Source organism: Pelodiscus sinensis, chromosome 5, assembly GCF_052426305.1.
Source record: "Pelodiscus sinensis isolate ZL-2025 chromosome 5, ASM5242630v1, whole genome shotgun sequence".
Lineage (NCBI taxonomy): Eukaryota > Metazoa > Chordata > Testudines > Trionychidae > Pelodiscus > Pelodiscus sinensis.
Window position 1 is genome coordinate 10,883,528 of NC_143056.1, and position 17,658 is coordinate 10,901,185.

General features: G+C 45.1%; 1 protein-coding gene across 3 annotated transcripts in view; it reads right to left on the bottom strand.

Moving 5' to 3' along the window:
• Window positions 1–9,689: 9,689 nt before the first annotated feature.
• SLC35F4 (solute carrier family 35 member F4) overlaps window positions 9,690–17,658 on the bottom strand; it is a 63,509-nt gene continuing 55,540 nt past the window's right edge. The window contains exons 2-5 of one of the 3 annotated variants that reach the window (XM_025190837.3): window positions 16,069–16,194; window positions 13,785–13,977; window positions 11,275–11,364; window positions 9,690–10,467 (exon numbers count right to left, since the gene is read on the bottom strand). In XM_025190837.3, the coding sequence (XP_025046622.1) occupies window positions 10,226–10,467; window positions 11,275–11,364; window positions 13,785–13,977; window positions 16,069–16,179 (636 nt within the window). In that variant the 5' untranslated portion in view covers window positions 16,180–16,194 and the 3' untranslated portion in view covers window positions 9,690–10,225. Of the gene's footprint in view, window positions 10,468–11,274; window positions 11,365–13,784; window positions 13,978–16,068; window positions 16,195–17,658 lie in introns of those variants that run through there. The other 2 variants (XM_014579619.4, XM_089778310.1) reach the window with 2 other exon arrangements.

Sequence of the window (17,658 nt, forward strand, 5' to 3'; positions counted from 1 at the left end):
GAGCTTAGGAATTATTTTCAGCAATGAAGAACCCACCACATTGCTTGATAAATTGCTCCAATGCTTAATTACTCTCTCTGTTCAAAATGTGCCCCTTATTTCCCATCTGAAATTGTCTCACTTCCACTTCCAGCCATTGGATCGCATTACACCTTTGTCTGCTAGATTGACCAGCCCATCACCTTCTCTGTGCTAAGCTAAATAGATGGAGCCCTTTGAATCTATTGCTACAAGGCAAGTTTTCTAACCCTGTCATCATTCTTCTGGCTCATCTCTGATCCTCCCCAATTTATCAACATCCTTCTTTATCTGTGGGCACCAAAACCGGTCACAGGATTGCCACAGGACACCCTACAGAGGTAAAAATAACCTCTCTACTTTTACTGGCACTCCTACCCATCTGCCGAAGAAGATGATGTGGTGTAGGAGGTCAGTGGGGATCCTCTTCTTGCAGAGAGGCCTGACTCTTCCGAATTAGTCCCGGTGTTCCATTCAGCAATTGGAAGGAAGCCAGGAGATGCCCACGTTATGGGTCACCCCTCAGTCTTACTGCTGCCAAGTTACGCACGCGCCAATTACGCTGCATGATTTTTCTTTACATAGCCTCATACGAGGGCTGTTTATCAAATAGACCCATAGAATATCACACAAAACATTTCTGTCCCCTTAGAGAGGCTGGGCTGAGTCCTAAATGCCTGGGTGACTTGAGTTCCCTTCCATGACGACATAGTCACACCTACTTCAGTCCAGTCTGAACCTCGTCTAGACTTGCAAAGTTTTAAACTGACTGGGATCTTCCAGTCAGAGAGCTCCCTTCTCGCTCTGCTGTGCAGCGATGGTTACAGGAGGGGGTAAAACTTTCAAAATTGCCTAAGGGGCATATTTCGAAAGCTGCTTGAAATACAGATGGGTGCCCACCTGGATTTCCAAAAGCACGAAGGTACCTAATTCCCCCTGAAAATAAAGCCATTGGGCGCCTACATGCCACTGACAATCAAAAGTCCCTTAGGCACTTTGAAAATTTGACTCCTGGTCTGATGACCTCCAGGGCATACTGAAAGATGCTTTTATGTGCACAGACTGGTGAGGGGACAGTGGTGCTGGAACTATTTTTGGGGTGGGGGGTGCTGAGGTGCACCCTTCTTCCCCCTCCCCCCCCCCAGTTAGCCCTGTTGAGATTGGGTTTCCAACTTTCCCGGACTAGACGGACCTGACTCTATTGTTGCAGATAGCATCTGGTCCATCCAGCCAGGTGAGCTGTCAAGGTTCCAGGCAGGGCCCACCCCTGGGGACAGCTGCAGAGCCAAGAGCTGGCAGCAGGACCCTGGGCTGTTGGGCTAGTGAGCAGCGACATTCCAAGGGCCAGTGGAACCCATGGAGACAGTAGATGTTGGGACCCCAAAGACCGGAAGAGCCTGCAGGGCTGATATTACCTGAGGGGGGCAGACAAAGTGTGTACAGCTGGCAGGATCCCACAGGGGCTGCCCAGAGCAGATAGAAACCATGGCAATTAGATACCAGAGTGATGGGTGTAACAGCTAAGAAACAAGTCATGCTTACACGGAATTCATCGGCATCTTAAGGGCCTATTTGTTAACACTTACATAACACTAACACAATCCTAACTTCGGTCATAAATGCAAAACTGGAACATTACAGAATCAAATGGCCCCTGTGAAGTCAGAAAAAATGAATTTAGAGTCCAAGAGAGAGGTGTTTGACATTGTCTAGCACTATGGGGTAGGACCCTTAAGACATAAAGCGATGGGTGGCTGCTTGAGTCTCATTTGCAGCACCATGGCTAAATGCAGTGTGTTCGTTAGATAAGACCTAACAAAGAGAAATAATCATATCAGACGCCCTGGCTGAGAGCAGAAGAATATGATGCATATCTCTAGTTTCTACCCTAGAGGCCTACTTCCTCATTAGGGAATGTAATGAGGAGGCACAAAGCTTAGTATAATAAATGCAATTTTTGATTAGTATGATTCTGGCTTATGAGAGGAAGGACACGCTGGTCACATGGGAGACCAAGTTCATGCTCTGCTACACATGTCCTGTATGATCTTGGGCAAGTCACTTAGCTCCTATGTACCTCAATTCCCTAGCTGTAAAATTAGCCTAGGCTTGAGATGGCTGGCAATCTAGAGTACCAAAGCCAAGAAAGTGACAGAAATCAGCCCTACTCAATCTTGGCATTGGAAATCAGAGAGACTGATGATATTGCTGCTTCATACTGAATACTTTATATTGCCTTTGCAGTACACATTACTTGTCTGAATATTATCACAGAAGAGATGGGTTGCGACAATCCACACTTTTGTAAAAATGCTTGTGTTTGTCCTTGTAGCTTACGAGTGGTTGTACATGAAATTGAGACAGACACATATCTACACACATAAGGAGAGGGGGATGTAATGGAAAGGGACAGTGATGTGGTTAATGTTATAAAATTGAGTGCAAAAATAACAGCTGGGTAACAGATGCACTTCAAACAAATCCCTAAGTAATACAAAAGAAGTATTCAGAATTATGCAAATGGGCTGGTTGTTGTGGTTATTAGTTTTTTTTAAAATGTGTATAGCTCCATGAAAGCGATCACGGAGTGAAGAAAAATATTTGCAGAATGTTGATGATTGGCATGTAGAGTATAGTACCAGGGTTAACCAGATGTCATTATTACACCCCCGGAAACCCAAGCTGTAGCAACATAAGTACTTGACACACTCACACACAATGGTTGTTTCATATGTTTGAAAGGAAAATAGTTTTTAATATCCGTAAAGGCTGAGTCTTCCCACTGAGCTGGGATAATATGGTTATCGGCGCTTGAGTCCTCAGGAGTGCATTGTTTTATGGAGTAGGACTCGCGATGGTTTATTCATAGCACATTTTGTTTTCCTGCCAGGGAGCTTTGATGCAGCCCTTGCGTGAGGAAAAAAAATTGATAATGCAGCTGCCAGTTAAGTGCTTCCTTTCCATGGGGTACAAACCAGGCGGTGTGACTACAATAGCATTATCACTTTGCTACACCCAAAGGCTGTGGACTTTATTCCTTGTAAAGGAGGCCCTCAGTCACAGAAGGTACTAACAAGGCTGCAACCAGTTCATTTTAAGTAACTCCACGTACAAACATAACCAGATCTTCTTAATTTACCTTTGACTTTATGGGCATTCCCTGGTTGAACCACTAAGCTGGATTCTAGGAATGCTATTGCTGGCTTCTTAAAAAAAGAGCTCATCTAAAAGTGGGCAATGTAGCATCCTAGCCCGCGATTTGCATTGTAGGGGCAAATGTCACCTACGTTCATTGTATGTTGTTTGTGCTCCTCTGTGTCTGAGCCACAGACCGCAAGTCTGGACTCTGGATCCAGTCTCTCATGGTGGCCAAGCAAATGGTTTTTCCCAAACCCCATGTGCAGGGAGCCAGGCATGAGATTGGATGGTTCCTGCAGCTGCATTGCTGGGACAAGTTAGTCAGCCCAGGGAGGGAGGCAAGGTGTGGAAAATGGAGCTCGACAATAAAGTCGCATTTCTAAGCCGCCAAGTGGAATTGTGACCTTTCCTTACGGTTTATTGATCATCTCTTTCATGCAGCTTGATTTGAAACTGCTCTCCCATGCTCAGCAGCCCCCCTGGGTGCCACTAAAGAGCCCTTTCAGAGATTACAATTACAGCTTCTGCTCCACCAGCCCCAGGCACCTGCCATAATTTGAATGTTAAAGTGCCTGTCACCGAAGGCTTGGACTTGCTACATGTGCATTGATGCTAAGCACCAAGAGAACGATTGGCAGGATAAAAAAGCGATCAGATGGCACAGAGGTTAGGGAATCATGGGGATTCCGCTTCCGGGCAGCAGGCGACATAACCGTTTCAAAGGATGCGATGATACTAAGTGTCCCTCAAAGAGTACACGGACCATTTCAAAGGAGACCTGATGTCTCTAGATGCAGCGGAACCTAGCTCGGATACAGCACCATAGTACTCAACTTGGTGTGAAAAGTACGGGTAATGGTCTTAGGTGAAATTTGATCTTGCATTTTATTTCTGATAGAAGATCTCCCTTTGCCTGCAATGGACTGCAACTCAGGTCCTGTAATTTCGATGCTGAACGTGAAACACTGCTGCTTTCAGTGCAAAGACTCTTGCTTTTGCTAAGTAGCACAGAGTTTTGACATGTTCACTGCAATGGAGCCTAGAAAACAACTAAGTTCAAGCCTATTCCTCCAAACTTGACAGCTCAGGACACTCATGCTCTGTGCCTTTTGGCCGCACAAACATCTCATGATATTGGAGTGCCAGAAGAGGAAGCTGTTTTTCCTAGTTTATTAAAGATGAAATGTCAGCAAGACTTGATTCCATATTTGAAGGGGATGAGTGAGAAGTGGAGCTGTTCACACTGAATAGCGGTGCTTTGGTATGTAGCTTTTCACTAAAAAATGTCTATTGTATGCTAGAAGAGTAGTAGTTTGTCAGAAATCAAGTCAGGGTGGTCCTTGCTCTATAATCAGTAGTCACGTTCCCCTCTAGAATCCATTGGCCCTTTCTGTTAGTGACACATTCTCAACTATTGCAAGAGGATTTTTGAGAGTGCCAGGCTTCTGGATTACATTGTCCATATGCAGAGAGCCAGGAAGTAGGACTCCAGTTGGACCTAATCGCACAATTGGCAATATTGGAAAAAAAATAAAAAATCAGTTCCTAGGAGAAAAGCTTTAAAAATATGAACCCCTACCCCTCCTCAGAAGGTTCAAATACTAGAAGCCTAGATTTTATTATTTTTTAAAATCACATTATTGGAGGCCTGACAATTTCTTAACACGGGGGTTTGCAGTGCTATTGACGGGCTGCATCATGACCATGGCTTTTATACAAAGCTCAGGTCACAATAATCAACACATCCCAAACACACTATACGCAACAAACTAATTTCAGTCCATTCTTCATGAATGCCATGAGAAGGACAGCTACTCAGCAGACACATTTTTCCTTTGCTATGTGCTACAATAGCCCGGTGGTGTTTTTAAAAAGCCTTTGTGCCTTTTCAACAGCCACTCTATTAAAAATTATTACTGACTTTGAGCCTCCTTAAAGGGATTTGGTTTTTTCACCTGGCTTCGGGCACCTTTAAGTTGGCTCGAGGTGAGTGCCCTAGAAACCACATACGAATGGCCATACTGCGTCAGACCAAAGGTCCATCTAGCCTACAGTGACTAGCTGGGAATAAACAGTGCCTTTGGAAAATCTTGGTCAACGGCTCTAGTTTTAATCCACATTAATATTTGTCTCACTCGCCAGAAATGAAAAAGCCTTTAAAAGTCAAACACAGCTAATTCCTGTAAAATATCAATCTATAATTTATAATGTCATTGTTTGACTGAAATAACAACAGTCATAAAAATCAATCAGTTCAAGATGACTGTTATTTGGAAGCAATTTGGCTACAGATGTATTTTTTTTTAAACCCCAATGTACCAAATGCCCGGCAGCGTCACTCAAAAAGCTATATTACTTTTATGAACAGAGTGTGGAATTGTGATTACTATTTAGCATTATTTATCTTAGACAGGAATTCAGTCCAAAGATTATAGAGAACAAGCATCCATCGAAAGGAAGTGTTTACACAAACTAATCCAGTCTGCAGAACCACTATGTGACTAGCATTACAGAAAACGCGCCACTACGATCAATATGCTCTTGATATCTGGAAATCACAATGGTTCTTATTCTGGACCCTGGCACCTGTTCTTCTTGGACAAAAACCCATTAATTGCAAAAGGCAGACTTCTGCTTTGCCTCTGTGCAAAGGAGAATCAGGCCCAATGTGTGACCGGTTTATAAAAACCAAAACAAAACCAAAAGGATTTTAAATGATTCAGCAACATGGAGGTCTACATGTTGCTAACGGATGTAAACGCAGGGGGTGTGTATCACTACGCAACCACAGACTGCCTTGGTGTGGTGTGAAGGATGCCTTCTGTCACCCAGGACCTGCTGCAATGGCTTCTCAATGAACATGCCTGGAGAAGTTGAGTGACCAAATTCTTCCACCCCAACCAAATTATGAATGGCTCTAGCACTTCTTATGTCACAAGGCCTTCCTCTCAGCTAGGGATGTGAATGACTTATCAGATAGTCGACCGACTAGTTGACTAGTTGCTCCTTCCCCTTTTGCTATCAGAAAGAGGCAGCGTGGGGGGGGGAAGAGGAGGGAGTGCTTCAAAGCAGCAGCACCACATGGAGACCCCGGGCTCCATGCAGCGTTGCCACTTTGAAATGCGATGTTCAGCCCGGGGCTAGCTGGGAGTCCCCTGCTGGCCCCGTGTTCCCCGCAATTCTTTTGCCTTTGAAGTGTAGTAACAGTGCTGGTGTTCTTGCTACACTTCAAAGGCAGAAGTGCCCTTAGTCACTAATAGAAAAGTTGATGCAAATTGCACCGACTATTCGCTTAGCAAAATAATCGAAATTTTACATCCCTACTCCCAACGTCCCTCACCTCTCAAAACAGGAATCAGTCCCATTACTCCTTCTCTTACACTGGCCCCAGACATAACCCTAGCCCACTAAGGCTATGTCTACACTGCTGGCTTATTGTGAAATAACAGAGAGCGCATCTACACAGCAAGCCCGTTATTTCAAAATTATTTCAAAATAACGAGCGTCTGACTCCGACTTTTGTAACCCTCATTTCACAAGGAGTACAGGACGGCGAAGGACGAGTGCGCTTCCTTCAACTTCCCGCTGTGTAGACAGCGTCTAAAACCAAGTTAAGCTACTTCGACTTCAGCTAGGCAATTAACATAGCTGAAGTTGAGTCACTTAACTCAACATTAGCACGCAGAATAGATGTACCCTAAATGGGCCGTTCCTAGTCAAGACCTGGGCTCAGAAAAATTCCTCACACGCACTTCGGCCATAGGCCAAGCTCTGTTCACAAGGCTAAAAGTGCTTAGACTTCATGAACTGTCCCTAACCCAGCCCGAGCCTATTAACCATAGTACTCTCCCAGGCCCTCACTATAGCCTACTCAGTGTCAGTGCACGCAGTAGGGGTGGGGCTGGAACTAAGGTTTGCACTGGGATGGGCTTGTTGGCCTGGGTGAAAGAGCAGCTCAGTCCACGCAGCTGAGCTGGACACACTACCGGGGCAGTTTATAAGCTAAGGAGCAGGTGGCGTTTGGATCCCTTTGGTGAGCCAGGGCTAGGACGTGGCCTCTGGCTGGGAGGGGTGCCCAGCGGGCATGAAGGGTTCCGTGCTTTGTGTTTGGGTTTAGGGTTCCACCTGGCAGGTGTCTGACCAGCCTGGCTGTGTTCTTTTCCATGGATTTGCCAGCAAAATAATTGAATTTGCCAGGGAAGAGGGGGGAGGGTAGAGGTTATAAGGCTAACAGTTTGCATGGTTCTCACTGGGCCCTGGGACAGATAATGTTAAATGTTTGTGTGTCCAGTTGAAGAGGCTTCAGTATGCCACATCAAGTAAGACACTGATATTATCAGGCTTCTCTAGATGCAGTGGTTCAAGAAAAATCAGTTTCGTACTGGTACAAGGAGGAGGGGAGAGCACTAGATAACAGGGAGAGCTATGACCTCCTCATGTGATTCCACCCTGCCCCGAGCCTGGGGTCGCCACACTCTTCTCTTTCTCTCCCCTTCCCACATTACCGGGGGAGGGGGAGAGGGATCCGGGGGGGTAGTACAACAGCTGGAGTCCCAGTCCTGCCACCTACACAGATCTGCTTCTTCTCTGGTCCTGTACCGCCACAATCCTGCTGGGGGCAATATTCCCTCTCATGTTTTCCATCCTTGTGCAGAGTAAATTTTGTTAGGTGCACTGAAGCATGTGCACCACCAGTAGAAACACATGCTCCTGGCTACTGCCAGCTCTGGGTGCTCTGCTAATCAGCTGGGCAGCATGTGAATCTCTCCTGGTGGCCACCCATGCGCTCAGCTTACAGGGAACACTGGCTGGGAGTTCTGCCCCTTCCTTGATAGCAGGGACAGGCAGCAGGGAAAGGAGCAGAACACCAGCAGCCCACCCCGCCGGCTGCTTTACCACTCCCAGTCCCTTTCTCCCCAGCCCTGATCTGAGCTACACGTCTGCACAGAGACAGAGCCGGAGGAGAGGCAGCTCTGCGGAGGGGCTGAGGGTGCTACAGTGTTGTGCTGGTACAATGTACCAGACTGGACCAGCCTGCTTGCACTGCTGTCTATGTTATCTCTGTGGATACTATAAGTGGCTGTTGAAGAAGATAGGGGTTGCGGCATTGTCTTGAGGGTAGGCAGGCTTGCCTTGTGTGTGTGTGTGTGTGTGTGTGTATGTGTGTGGCGGGGGTGTGTGTGTGTGTGGAGAATAGAACATAAACATACGAACGGCCATACGGGCTCAGACCAATAGTCTATGTAGCCCAGCATCCCGACTTCTGACCATAACTATGCCAGGTGCCCTGGAAAAGGCAATCAGCTAGTGATCCATCCCCACACCCATTCCCAGCATCTGGCAAACAGAGGCTATTGACACCATCCCTGCCCATCCTAGCTAACACACATGGATGGGCATATCCTTCCTCAACTTATCTAGGTTTTTTAACCCTGATCTAGTCTTGGCCTTCACAACCTCTTCTGGCGGGGAGTTCCACAGACTGACTGTGCACTGTATGAAGAACAACCTCCTTTTGTTTGTTTGCCTATTAATTTTATTTGGTGACACCTACTTCTTGTGTTATGGGAAGAAGCAAATAACACTTCATTTTTTTCTCCTACTTTCTCTACGCTTGTAATGATTTTATAGACCTCTAGCATATCTATCTTTTGTCATCTCTTTCCTAAGTTCAAAAGTTCGTTTTATTAATCTCACCTCATACGGAAGCTGTTTCATACTCCTAATCATTTTTCTTGCCTTTTTGCAATTCCAAGCTGGTTCATTTGCATTTCAAAGGTAGTAACCCTAAGTGTGGTAACACGAACTAAGTGTAGCATTTGGTCAACATCAGTGGCCTAAGTTGTGATTGGGATAGATTCTGCGGTGCCAGCTCAACTTACAGTGGGTTGATTTGATGAGGAAGGGTGGGAGGTGGGTCAAGGTTAGGGTTAAGCTTATGGATATTCTGTAGGCCTGACCTAAGGCTGGGAATGTATATAGTGGCCCAGGCTGTGCATTGATGTGGGCAGGTTCAGGTGGGTTAAGGAAATTTTGGTGGCTTTGCTTAGTTTTAAGATTGTGCTCTGCTTGTGAGGCCAGGTTAGTTTTAGCAGTGGGGTCTACATAAAAATTATGGGTGTAATCAAACTTTGTTTGTCTGAGCAATTGACTGAAAAAGAAGGAGGACTGAATGGACGTTAGGCTCCAAAGTTTTATGTTGTTTTGGTTTTGACTGCAGCGATGTAACAAAAATCTGTATTTGTAAGTTATGCTTTTACAATAAAGAGATTGCACTGCAGAACTTGTAGGACGTGAACTGAAAATATTATTTCAATTGTTTATCATTTTTACAGTGCAAATATGTGTAATCAAAAATAATAATGTAAAGTAACCTTTGCATTCTGTTGTAGTAGAAATTAATATATTTGAAAATGTATAAAAAATATTCAAAATATTTAATACATTTCAGTTGGTATACTATTGTTTAACGGTGCAATCAATTTAAATTAATATTTTGTTAATCGTGTGAGTTAATTTCAATTAATCAACAACCCTAGTTTTAATAAATTCCAAACCTTAATGTGAACCTTTAGTTCACTTCATATTTTAGAGTTCTAAGATTCTTGATTGGGTGCTTTAAAATGACTCCACTGCCTTTTCAGTACCACCTTGTAAAAATGTCAAATAATTAAATTTTGAAAGAAAACGCATGTCTAATAACTTTTGATACAGATGCAGGCTGGAACTAAACAAACATACAAATCAAGCCTTTGAAGGCTTTACCCCTCCCCTTTTTGCTAACAAAAGCACAGCTGTGAAGTTGCACAGCGGAAATGGTTTTTTTTTAAAAAAGGCAACTAAATAGTATGTAGATTAACGTTTCTTTACAAAACAATTTATTGTGGTTATTTACACCTGTTCCTTTGTAAGTGTATAAATGTAAACATTTATTATTGATGTGTTTATCATTTATTTTATAATTCATCCCCAGTTCAGAGTATTACTGTCATTTTAGCATACAAGTAGTGAGAAAATTAAATTATATTCACAGAATATACATTCACGTGCAATTAAATAGTCACCAGCTTTAAGCCAGTGGTATAGACACTGTCCCATTGGCTCTACTTCTACTCCTTGTATGCACACTGGAGTCTGTGATGTCTTCTGCGTGGTCTTCACTTTTCTTTTCCTTTAAGCTGTTGATGAATCGCAGGGTGATTTCATCCCATTCTTCGGGCAGCAGCATTAGCAAAAACCCAGTGCAGATGATGATGGTCGCACCCAACCGTACCACACTGAAGATCACCTCATGTTTTAGGAGATCCACAGCTACAATGGGGGAAAAGACAATGAAGGCAAACACTGGCTTTCTGCTTGACAGGGTGTTGTCACAATAAATCTTGTATGTTTCCTATTACTTTAACTGGGAGTTTTATTGGAAAGTCTCACTCTTCCTCCAGACCTTCTGTTTTAATAATACTGTGTGCTATAATGCATGAAGGCTAGACTGTAGAATTCACACCAGGCATGGAGAGTTACAGGCTAGTCTTTGGTCACTTTCTCCTTACAGCAAAGAGGAAGTATTCTGAGCTAGGGATGTAAAATCCCGATTAAACGATGAAAGGGTGGACGAGCAGAGGGATGCTCCAGCCTGGCCAGAGCAGCCGCTGGAGTGGTCCATTCCACTGGTTAAGCTTAACTCACCCATTAAAGGGTGAGGCTTACTAGTTAACTGGTGAAACCTTCACATCCCTACTCTGGGCTAGTCCTATACTGGCAGAGATTACTCCTCCATCTGCACTGGCTCAACTGTGCCAGCCAATATATTAGGGAGGTCAAGTCAAAGCTCCACCCATGTCCCATCTCTGCCCTGCCGCAGATCAGGGATACAGAGAGCCCACCCAAGTGCACAACCAGGCCCGTAGGCTGTTAGGGGCGTTGGACTGGAAAATCATATACTGACTTTTAATTTACCAGTGAAAAGCTGCACTTCCAAAATTTAAACCTTTTGCACATCTCTTGAGTTGGCAGCTTCATGTTTCTTTGCAATGGGACCTACATCTCTGAAGAAATATGGCAACATAAAATTACCTCAAATGTTAGGGCATTTTTATTCATTAATTGCAGTATTTGTACCTGCATTTCCAGGAACACTGAGCACGGTCCCGATGGAAATTAGGATGGGGTACGTCAGCACAACTCCAACATTCACCAATACGTTAAATGCTGGAAAGGAAGAAAACAGTGCATCAGATGCTGGAAGTAATAAAAGAACAACACGTGGACTTTCTCAGCTCGCATTAAAAGTGCATCAGGCACGCTAAGCAGTTCTTGCCCGTCAAGCCCCTGATCCTGCCTGTCCCGTGGGCGGAACGGGAAGGGATGTTTCACTTGGGGAGAGAAGGGTTGGCTGTAAGTTCAAAACGGCTCATTCCGAAAGGGTCACTTCCCTCTTTTGATGCTTGAACTGAAGTCAGAGGGAGCACTTTCCACCCGACCCACAGAAGCAACCAGGATTGTTCTCAAACAGGCTCGTTCCTCTTGAGTCCGGGGGGCGGGGGGGGGGGGAGATTCTGCTGCCTCAAGGTGCCTGGAATGGAGCGGGGCAGCCTGCCACCAGTGAAGGAAGTGCTGTCGCGGTGACACACTCCAAGGAAGGCGCACGGCAGCGGCAGGCACGTAGGCCAACCAGTTCTGAAGGCTGTCCCTCTGAAGCCTTGTCCCTTTTATACTGGAAAAGGAAGGGTGTCAACTACTCCGTAGTTCATGGGGAAATGGGTACCTGTTAGTGTATGGGGGGGGGGGTGCTTTTTGGATGCATAATCCCTTATACATAGGGCCAGCGCTGCCAAATGGAGGAGGACGCCAAGCCAAAGATTATAAGCTAGTGGAGCACCATGGCACTCCCCCCCTCCTTTTAAAGGGGTTTTAAAGTGTAGGCAGTTGAAGGACAGGGCAGGTTATACTGCACTACAGTGAAACCTTTGTTATCTGGCCCTCTGTTAACCAGAAAACTTTGTTAACCGGCATTGTCCCCATACACAATACTGTCACATCTTCAGGCACACAGGCCTGGCTTGGTTTACCATGATTGGCTTAACAATTTTTTATTTAAGAAATACTAATCATCTTTAACTCAGAACAGAAATGTGAGACCAACTGCCTCACACTACAAAACTACCAATATTAAAAACCTGAGTTTTACTATTATTGTCCATTGGTTTTTCTTAGGTTGATGGGACCCGCAGATAACCAGAATCTTTAGATAACCGGAATGCCCTAATCCCTGAGCGTGCTGGATAACACAGGTTTTTCTCAAGTTGTGGTGAGAGAGGTCCAGGTTGGATATTAGGAAAAAGTATTTCACTAGGAGGGTGGTGAAGAACTGGAATGGGTTACCTAGGGAAGTAGAGGAGTCTCCATCCCTAGAGGTGTTTAAGTCTCAGCTTGACAAAACCGTGGCTGGGTTGATTTAATTGGGATTGGTCCTGCCTTGGGCAGGGGGCTGGACTTGATGGCCTTCTGAGATCTCTTCCAGCTCTATGATTCTATGATCCAGCATTCATGCGGGGACCGGCTGGGTTCAGGCTCATCAGTCTGTTTTCCATTTCCTGCTTCCCCTTAGCGTTGCAACTTCTTAAGCCTCACTCACTTTGCGCCAGGATTATTTCTATTAGGCACTGCTGCTACCACCACCCCTCAGTTATACATCACCTCTGAATGCAGCTACGTTAGCTCTCCCTGAGAGCTGGGGCTGAACCCTTAGGTGCAGCCAAACTGTGTCCCCATTCCCCAGTTCTTGAGCCGGGTAGCAGACACTTTGGCTGCAGTGCAAATAAGAGCAGCCTCCGGGCTGCTGCTGCAAATTGCACTTGCTGGAAACAGCTCCCAATGAGCCGTTCTACTAGTGAGGGAGTGATGCGGCACTGTAGCGCCTTGCACCCATGTCAGGCTCTCCATGGCCACCCCTCCTGCTCCTACACTGGTATCATCAGGAAGGAGGGTAGTGCACAGCTGGCGACACTGAGCATTTTATGCTGGCTCTCTGCCTGCTTTGTGCAGCTGCCGCGCCATCCTACTTTAACCTCTGTATTCAGCCAGCTCCTTGGATAACAAATGACACCTACCTGGGTGCTCTTAGATATTGCTAGAGTGGATGTAATTAGGTCTAGAGCAGCACGTGGAAGAGAGTGTAATCTCTCAGCACCTCTGCCATCCTTTTTGAATCAGTCTCTGAGTGGCTGCGAAGCCCATCGAGGCATGAACAATAGTTTTCCCCAGAGTGTTTCCATTTAGTGTACTTACAACTGGGATAAAAAAAAAATCAGCTCGTTTCCAAACAGATGGACACTTTTATTATTAGCAAAGGAAACGGAGTGCAAAGCAGACCTGGGTCGATTTCGATGGCTCTCTTCCCAGACCAAGTAGCACCAGAAACAGGGCTTGGAAAGAGGAAATTGCACAGTGGGGGTAGGGGAGCTACAGCGGTGATGCAGGCTCTGCAGCCTTTTGTTTGCACCGAAGTGGGGCCCATTGAAACATTTAAAGAAAGGAGAATTTTCATGGGGGTGGCTGTTTTTAGGTGACCCTGCAATAAATAAAACAAGAGGCATTAGAAAAAGGAAAGAAAAAAGTTCGGCAAGTACCTAACCAGAGGCCAGCCACTCCGCACAGATAACCCCACGGCACGGCAGAGAAGGGAGACCAGTACTCCACTTTGGTAAAATACAGTATGATCGGGGTAAACGAGATGAAAATTAAATTGAAGAAGCCCAGAGTCGAAACGAAATGAGCAGCTTCCCCGAAGTTCGCACTTCCAAGAAACATCTTGAACAGGACCTAGGGTGGAAAGGGAAGATTGTAAAATGGTTATGTCCTGCTGCAAGGGAAGTTCTCCCATGAGGATGGCTCTGCAAAGCTATAGTGGTGAAATGAGCTACCTTTTGACATTTGATAATGGAAGAGCTCTGTAAGAGGGTCTAAGAGATTTCCTCCCCCAGAACACTCTCCACTGGGTATTACCACTGAAGGGGATGATTTGGCCCTGTGTTATTAAAGCATTATAGGCCTTTTCTATACTAACCCACCCACCCCCATTGATCTACCCTATGTAACTTTACCTACGCAAATAGTGTACCTGAAGTCAACAAACTAACTGTGGTGTATTCTGTGCAATACGGTCAGTGGAGGCTGCTCTCCTCTCGACTCTGGCTCCTTTTCTCATCCTGGTGGAGTATCAGAGTCGATGGGAGAGTGCTCAGTGATTGATTTATCATGTCTGAAGCAGACATGATAAATTGACCACCCGCAGCATCGATCCGCCCCATAGTGAAGAGCTCGTGAACACTTAGGCATGTGAGAAGAGCCTGTGGGTTGAGAGGGATTGGTTGTGTGAGGAAGAGTCAATCTGCAGTGGTCCCCATTGTCAGGATGCAACCCTTCTACTGGCCAGCTCCTTTGTGCGCAAGATGCAACTCCTCTCCCACTACTCTCCATGCCTCTATCTGGTCCATCTCCCCAGCACTTCCTTTATAGCTATACAGCACTTAGCAATTACCGTTTCTTCTCAGAGATTCAGAGCAACCCCAATCCCAGCTAAAGTTAGCCAATGCTTCCAGCCACAGGGCCTTTTGAAAATCAGCTGTCTGAAGCGGGGCACCCAAAATTAGAAACCTGCTTGAAAATTTGGGCTCACTGCTCTAAATCATAAATGCGTTTAAGCCCATACCTCTATTTTACACACTAGCAGTCCCACCATCTCCGGTGGTGCTACTCACATGCTTAAAGCGAGGCACAAGCTAAAAGTGCCTTGGTGAATCATATTTAAAACACTTGCTCACGCCCTCAAAGAAAAAGTTGGAGAGAAGCGGGGAAGGGGTGGTGTTTAAAAACTCAGATGATCCTGATTCTCAGCTTTGCGTCCACACAACTCAAACACGGCCTTCTTACACTACCCACAGGGCAAGATTTGAGCCTGCAATGGTAACACTACCATATGCATGTATTTCCCAAGGAACAAATGTAAAATAGAAAGCTTGCACCAAGAAAGTTTACATATTTAGCGTGGCAGGGTTTGGGTCTCACCTTGCACGGATGTAACTCATGAATGGGGTTACGTCAGTGTGTGAGAGAGAGAGGTGTGAGAGGAAAGTCAGACTCATAGGCTCTCTGAAGTCAGGGTGGGAATCATAGGGGGCGTAAATCATTGCAGAGTTCACCTCCTTACACCCAAACTCAGACATTTTTAGTGACCATTCACAGTGAGCCTGACACATTTAAAGATGAGGCCGGGAGCTTCCCTTCTACATCACCAGTCCACATTCAGCATCACACACCACCTGGTTGATTCCAGAGAGCCTGTATGACTGCAGCTCTCAATAAATATCAATACAGGTAAAAGGGCAGCACTCCTTTGAATAACGCTTCTTTCAGTAGCACCTCCTTGGTGCAATCTCATGCACCAAATTCCGCATGTCCTTCTTCCGTTGCCCTGGAGGGGCGTTCCCAACCCAGAATGAGCACGGACTATGCGACAATGAGAAAAGGATTTTGCTCTCATCCAAGACACGTGGTATTGAGCAGCATCCAATATTTTCTCACTGTTGCGCGTAGCAAGCCCATTATAAATAGTGTTGATAAACTGCTATGTCAGAAAATGATGAAATCGTAGCTGATTATCTTCCAGCAGTATAATAAGAGAAATTTCATTAAAGGCTCATAAAGCAAAGCACCTCTGAATACTTGGCAGTCACAAAGTAATTATCTCTGTAGTAACTTTTCTGACATTTCCTGCTCAGAGTATAAATTATGCAGCCAAGGTGAGCCATATATCTATTTTACCTGGCTTGCTTTCTACATATGCATTTCTTTACTGTATGATGCAAGGGAATAACAGTATTTTCTTGCTATTAATGCAGCATTATGACCCACCTTATAGAGTGCAGATGTAGATGCAGATCCAACAGCATATGCTACCCCGATAATTGAATCACCATGGAAACCATCTGCATATGCCATCATAACAATTCCTGTGATTGCCATTATTGCTGCAACTATCTGTACAAGCAAAGCAAAGAAATTTAAAGCTCAGTGCAACTTTATTAGAAGGAAAGAGATTAGATTATCTCTGTGCGCTGTTACGATAGTTACCAGCTCCTATCTCTAACTTTAGCTCTTCTAGTTTCCTCTTAAATAGGTGATTATGCAGCTATTGAGAGAGATGTAACATAACGATGAAGGTACATGCATCACGAACTACAAGAATCTGTAACATCACAGAGTCTCCTGGCACCTATTGATAGAACTTTTCTCTTACATTGTTTTTAGATTAACAGCCACTTTGCACAATGATTCCCAAGATTAAGACAGTTGGAGCACAATATTATCTGTACAAACTGCATTTGCTTTTAAACATAAGTCTTCAGTAAGGCTACAGATAGTGGATTTTCAAAGGAACAGAAGGGCGTTTCGTGCCCAACTTTCAGTGGGACGTGTGAGTAAAATTTCCAAAGGCACCCAGATGTTTTTGGCTTTTAAATCTAAGTGGGATTTTGGACCTGAAGGCCTTGTCTACACTGGGGAAATGACCAGCGTAGCATTACAGAATGAGTATTTCTGCAATACCTCCCTGTGTGGACATTCTGTTTTGGGCTAGAAGTCACTTTTATTTTGGAATGGTGTCCACTCCTGAGGTACAGCCAGTGCAGAGTAGTTTATTCCACAAAAGCAATGTCAGTCAATTTCCCCAAGCAGTCGAGGCCTGCATATTTATGTGCTTTGAAAATTTTACTCTGGGTGCCTAACTCCCATGAGCTCCAAATCCCAGCTAGCATTTCTCACTGAACTTGGAATGAGAGTTTGGGAATCGTAGAATACTAGAACCTTGAGAAGTCATCGAGTCCAGTCTCCTGCCCTCGCGGCAGGACCAAGAACCTCTAGACCATCCATGATAGATTATGTAACCTGCTCTTAAATATCTCTAAAGATGGAGATTCCACAACCTCCCTGGGCAATTTATTCCAGTGTTAAACCACCCTGACAGTTAGGTACTTTTTCCTAATGTCCAACCTAAACCTCCCTTGCTGCAGTTTAAGCCCGTTGCTTCTTGTCCTATCCTCAGAGGCCAAGGAGAATAATTTTTCTCCCTCTTCCTTGACACTCCCTTTTAGAACGATCTATACTGGGTAATATTGAACCTGGATTTTACATCAACATGCACTGCTAGATTGTGCACCTCTTCCCAAATGCAGGAGTACATTTTCCAGGAGGCTTGCGGGGGCAACTTTTCACTCCATGGGCTGCACTAACAGGCCCTTTGCAGTGTATGGAAACCTGTCCTTTTTAATGATCAAGCTTACATGTCATGAGCCAACTTTTCCAACAGTTTCCTGAAGTTAGGTATCTAAACGTGGGGAGATTTCCAAAGTCACAGATGACAGGCAGGTGCCCACCGCCCAGCAAGAATTGGACACCTCTCTACCCTTCGTGCCTTTACAAGTCTCCCCCTCTTGAATTAGGTTC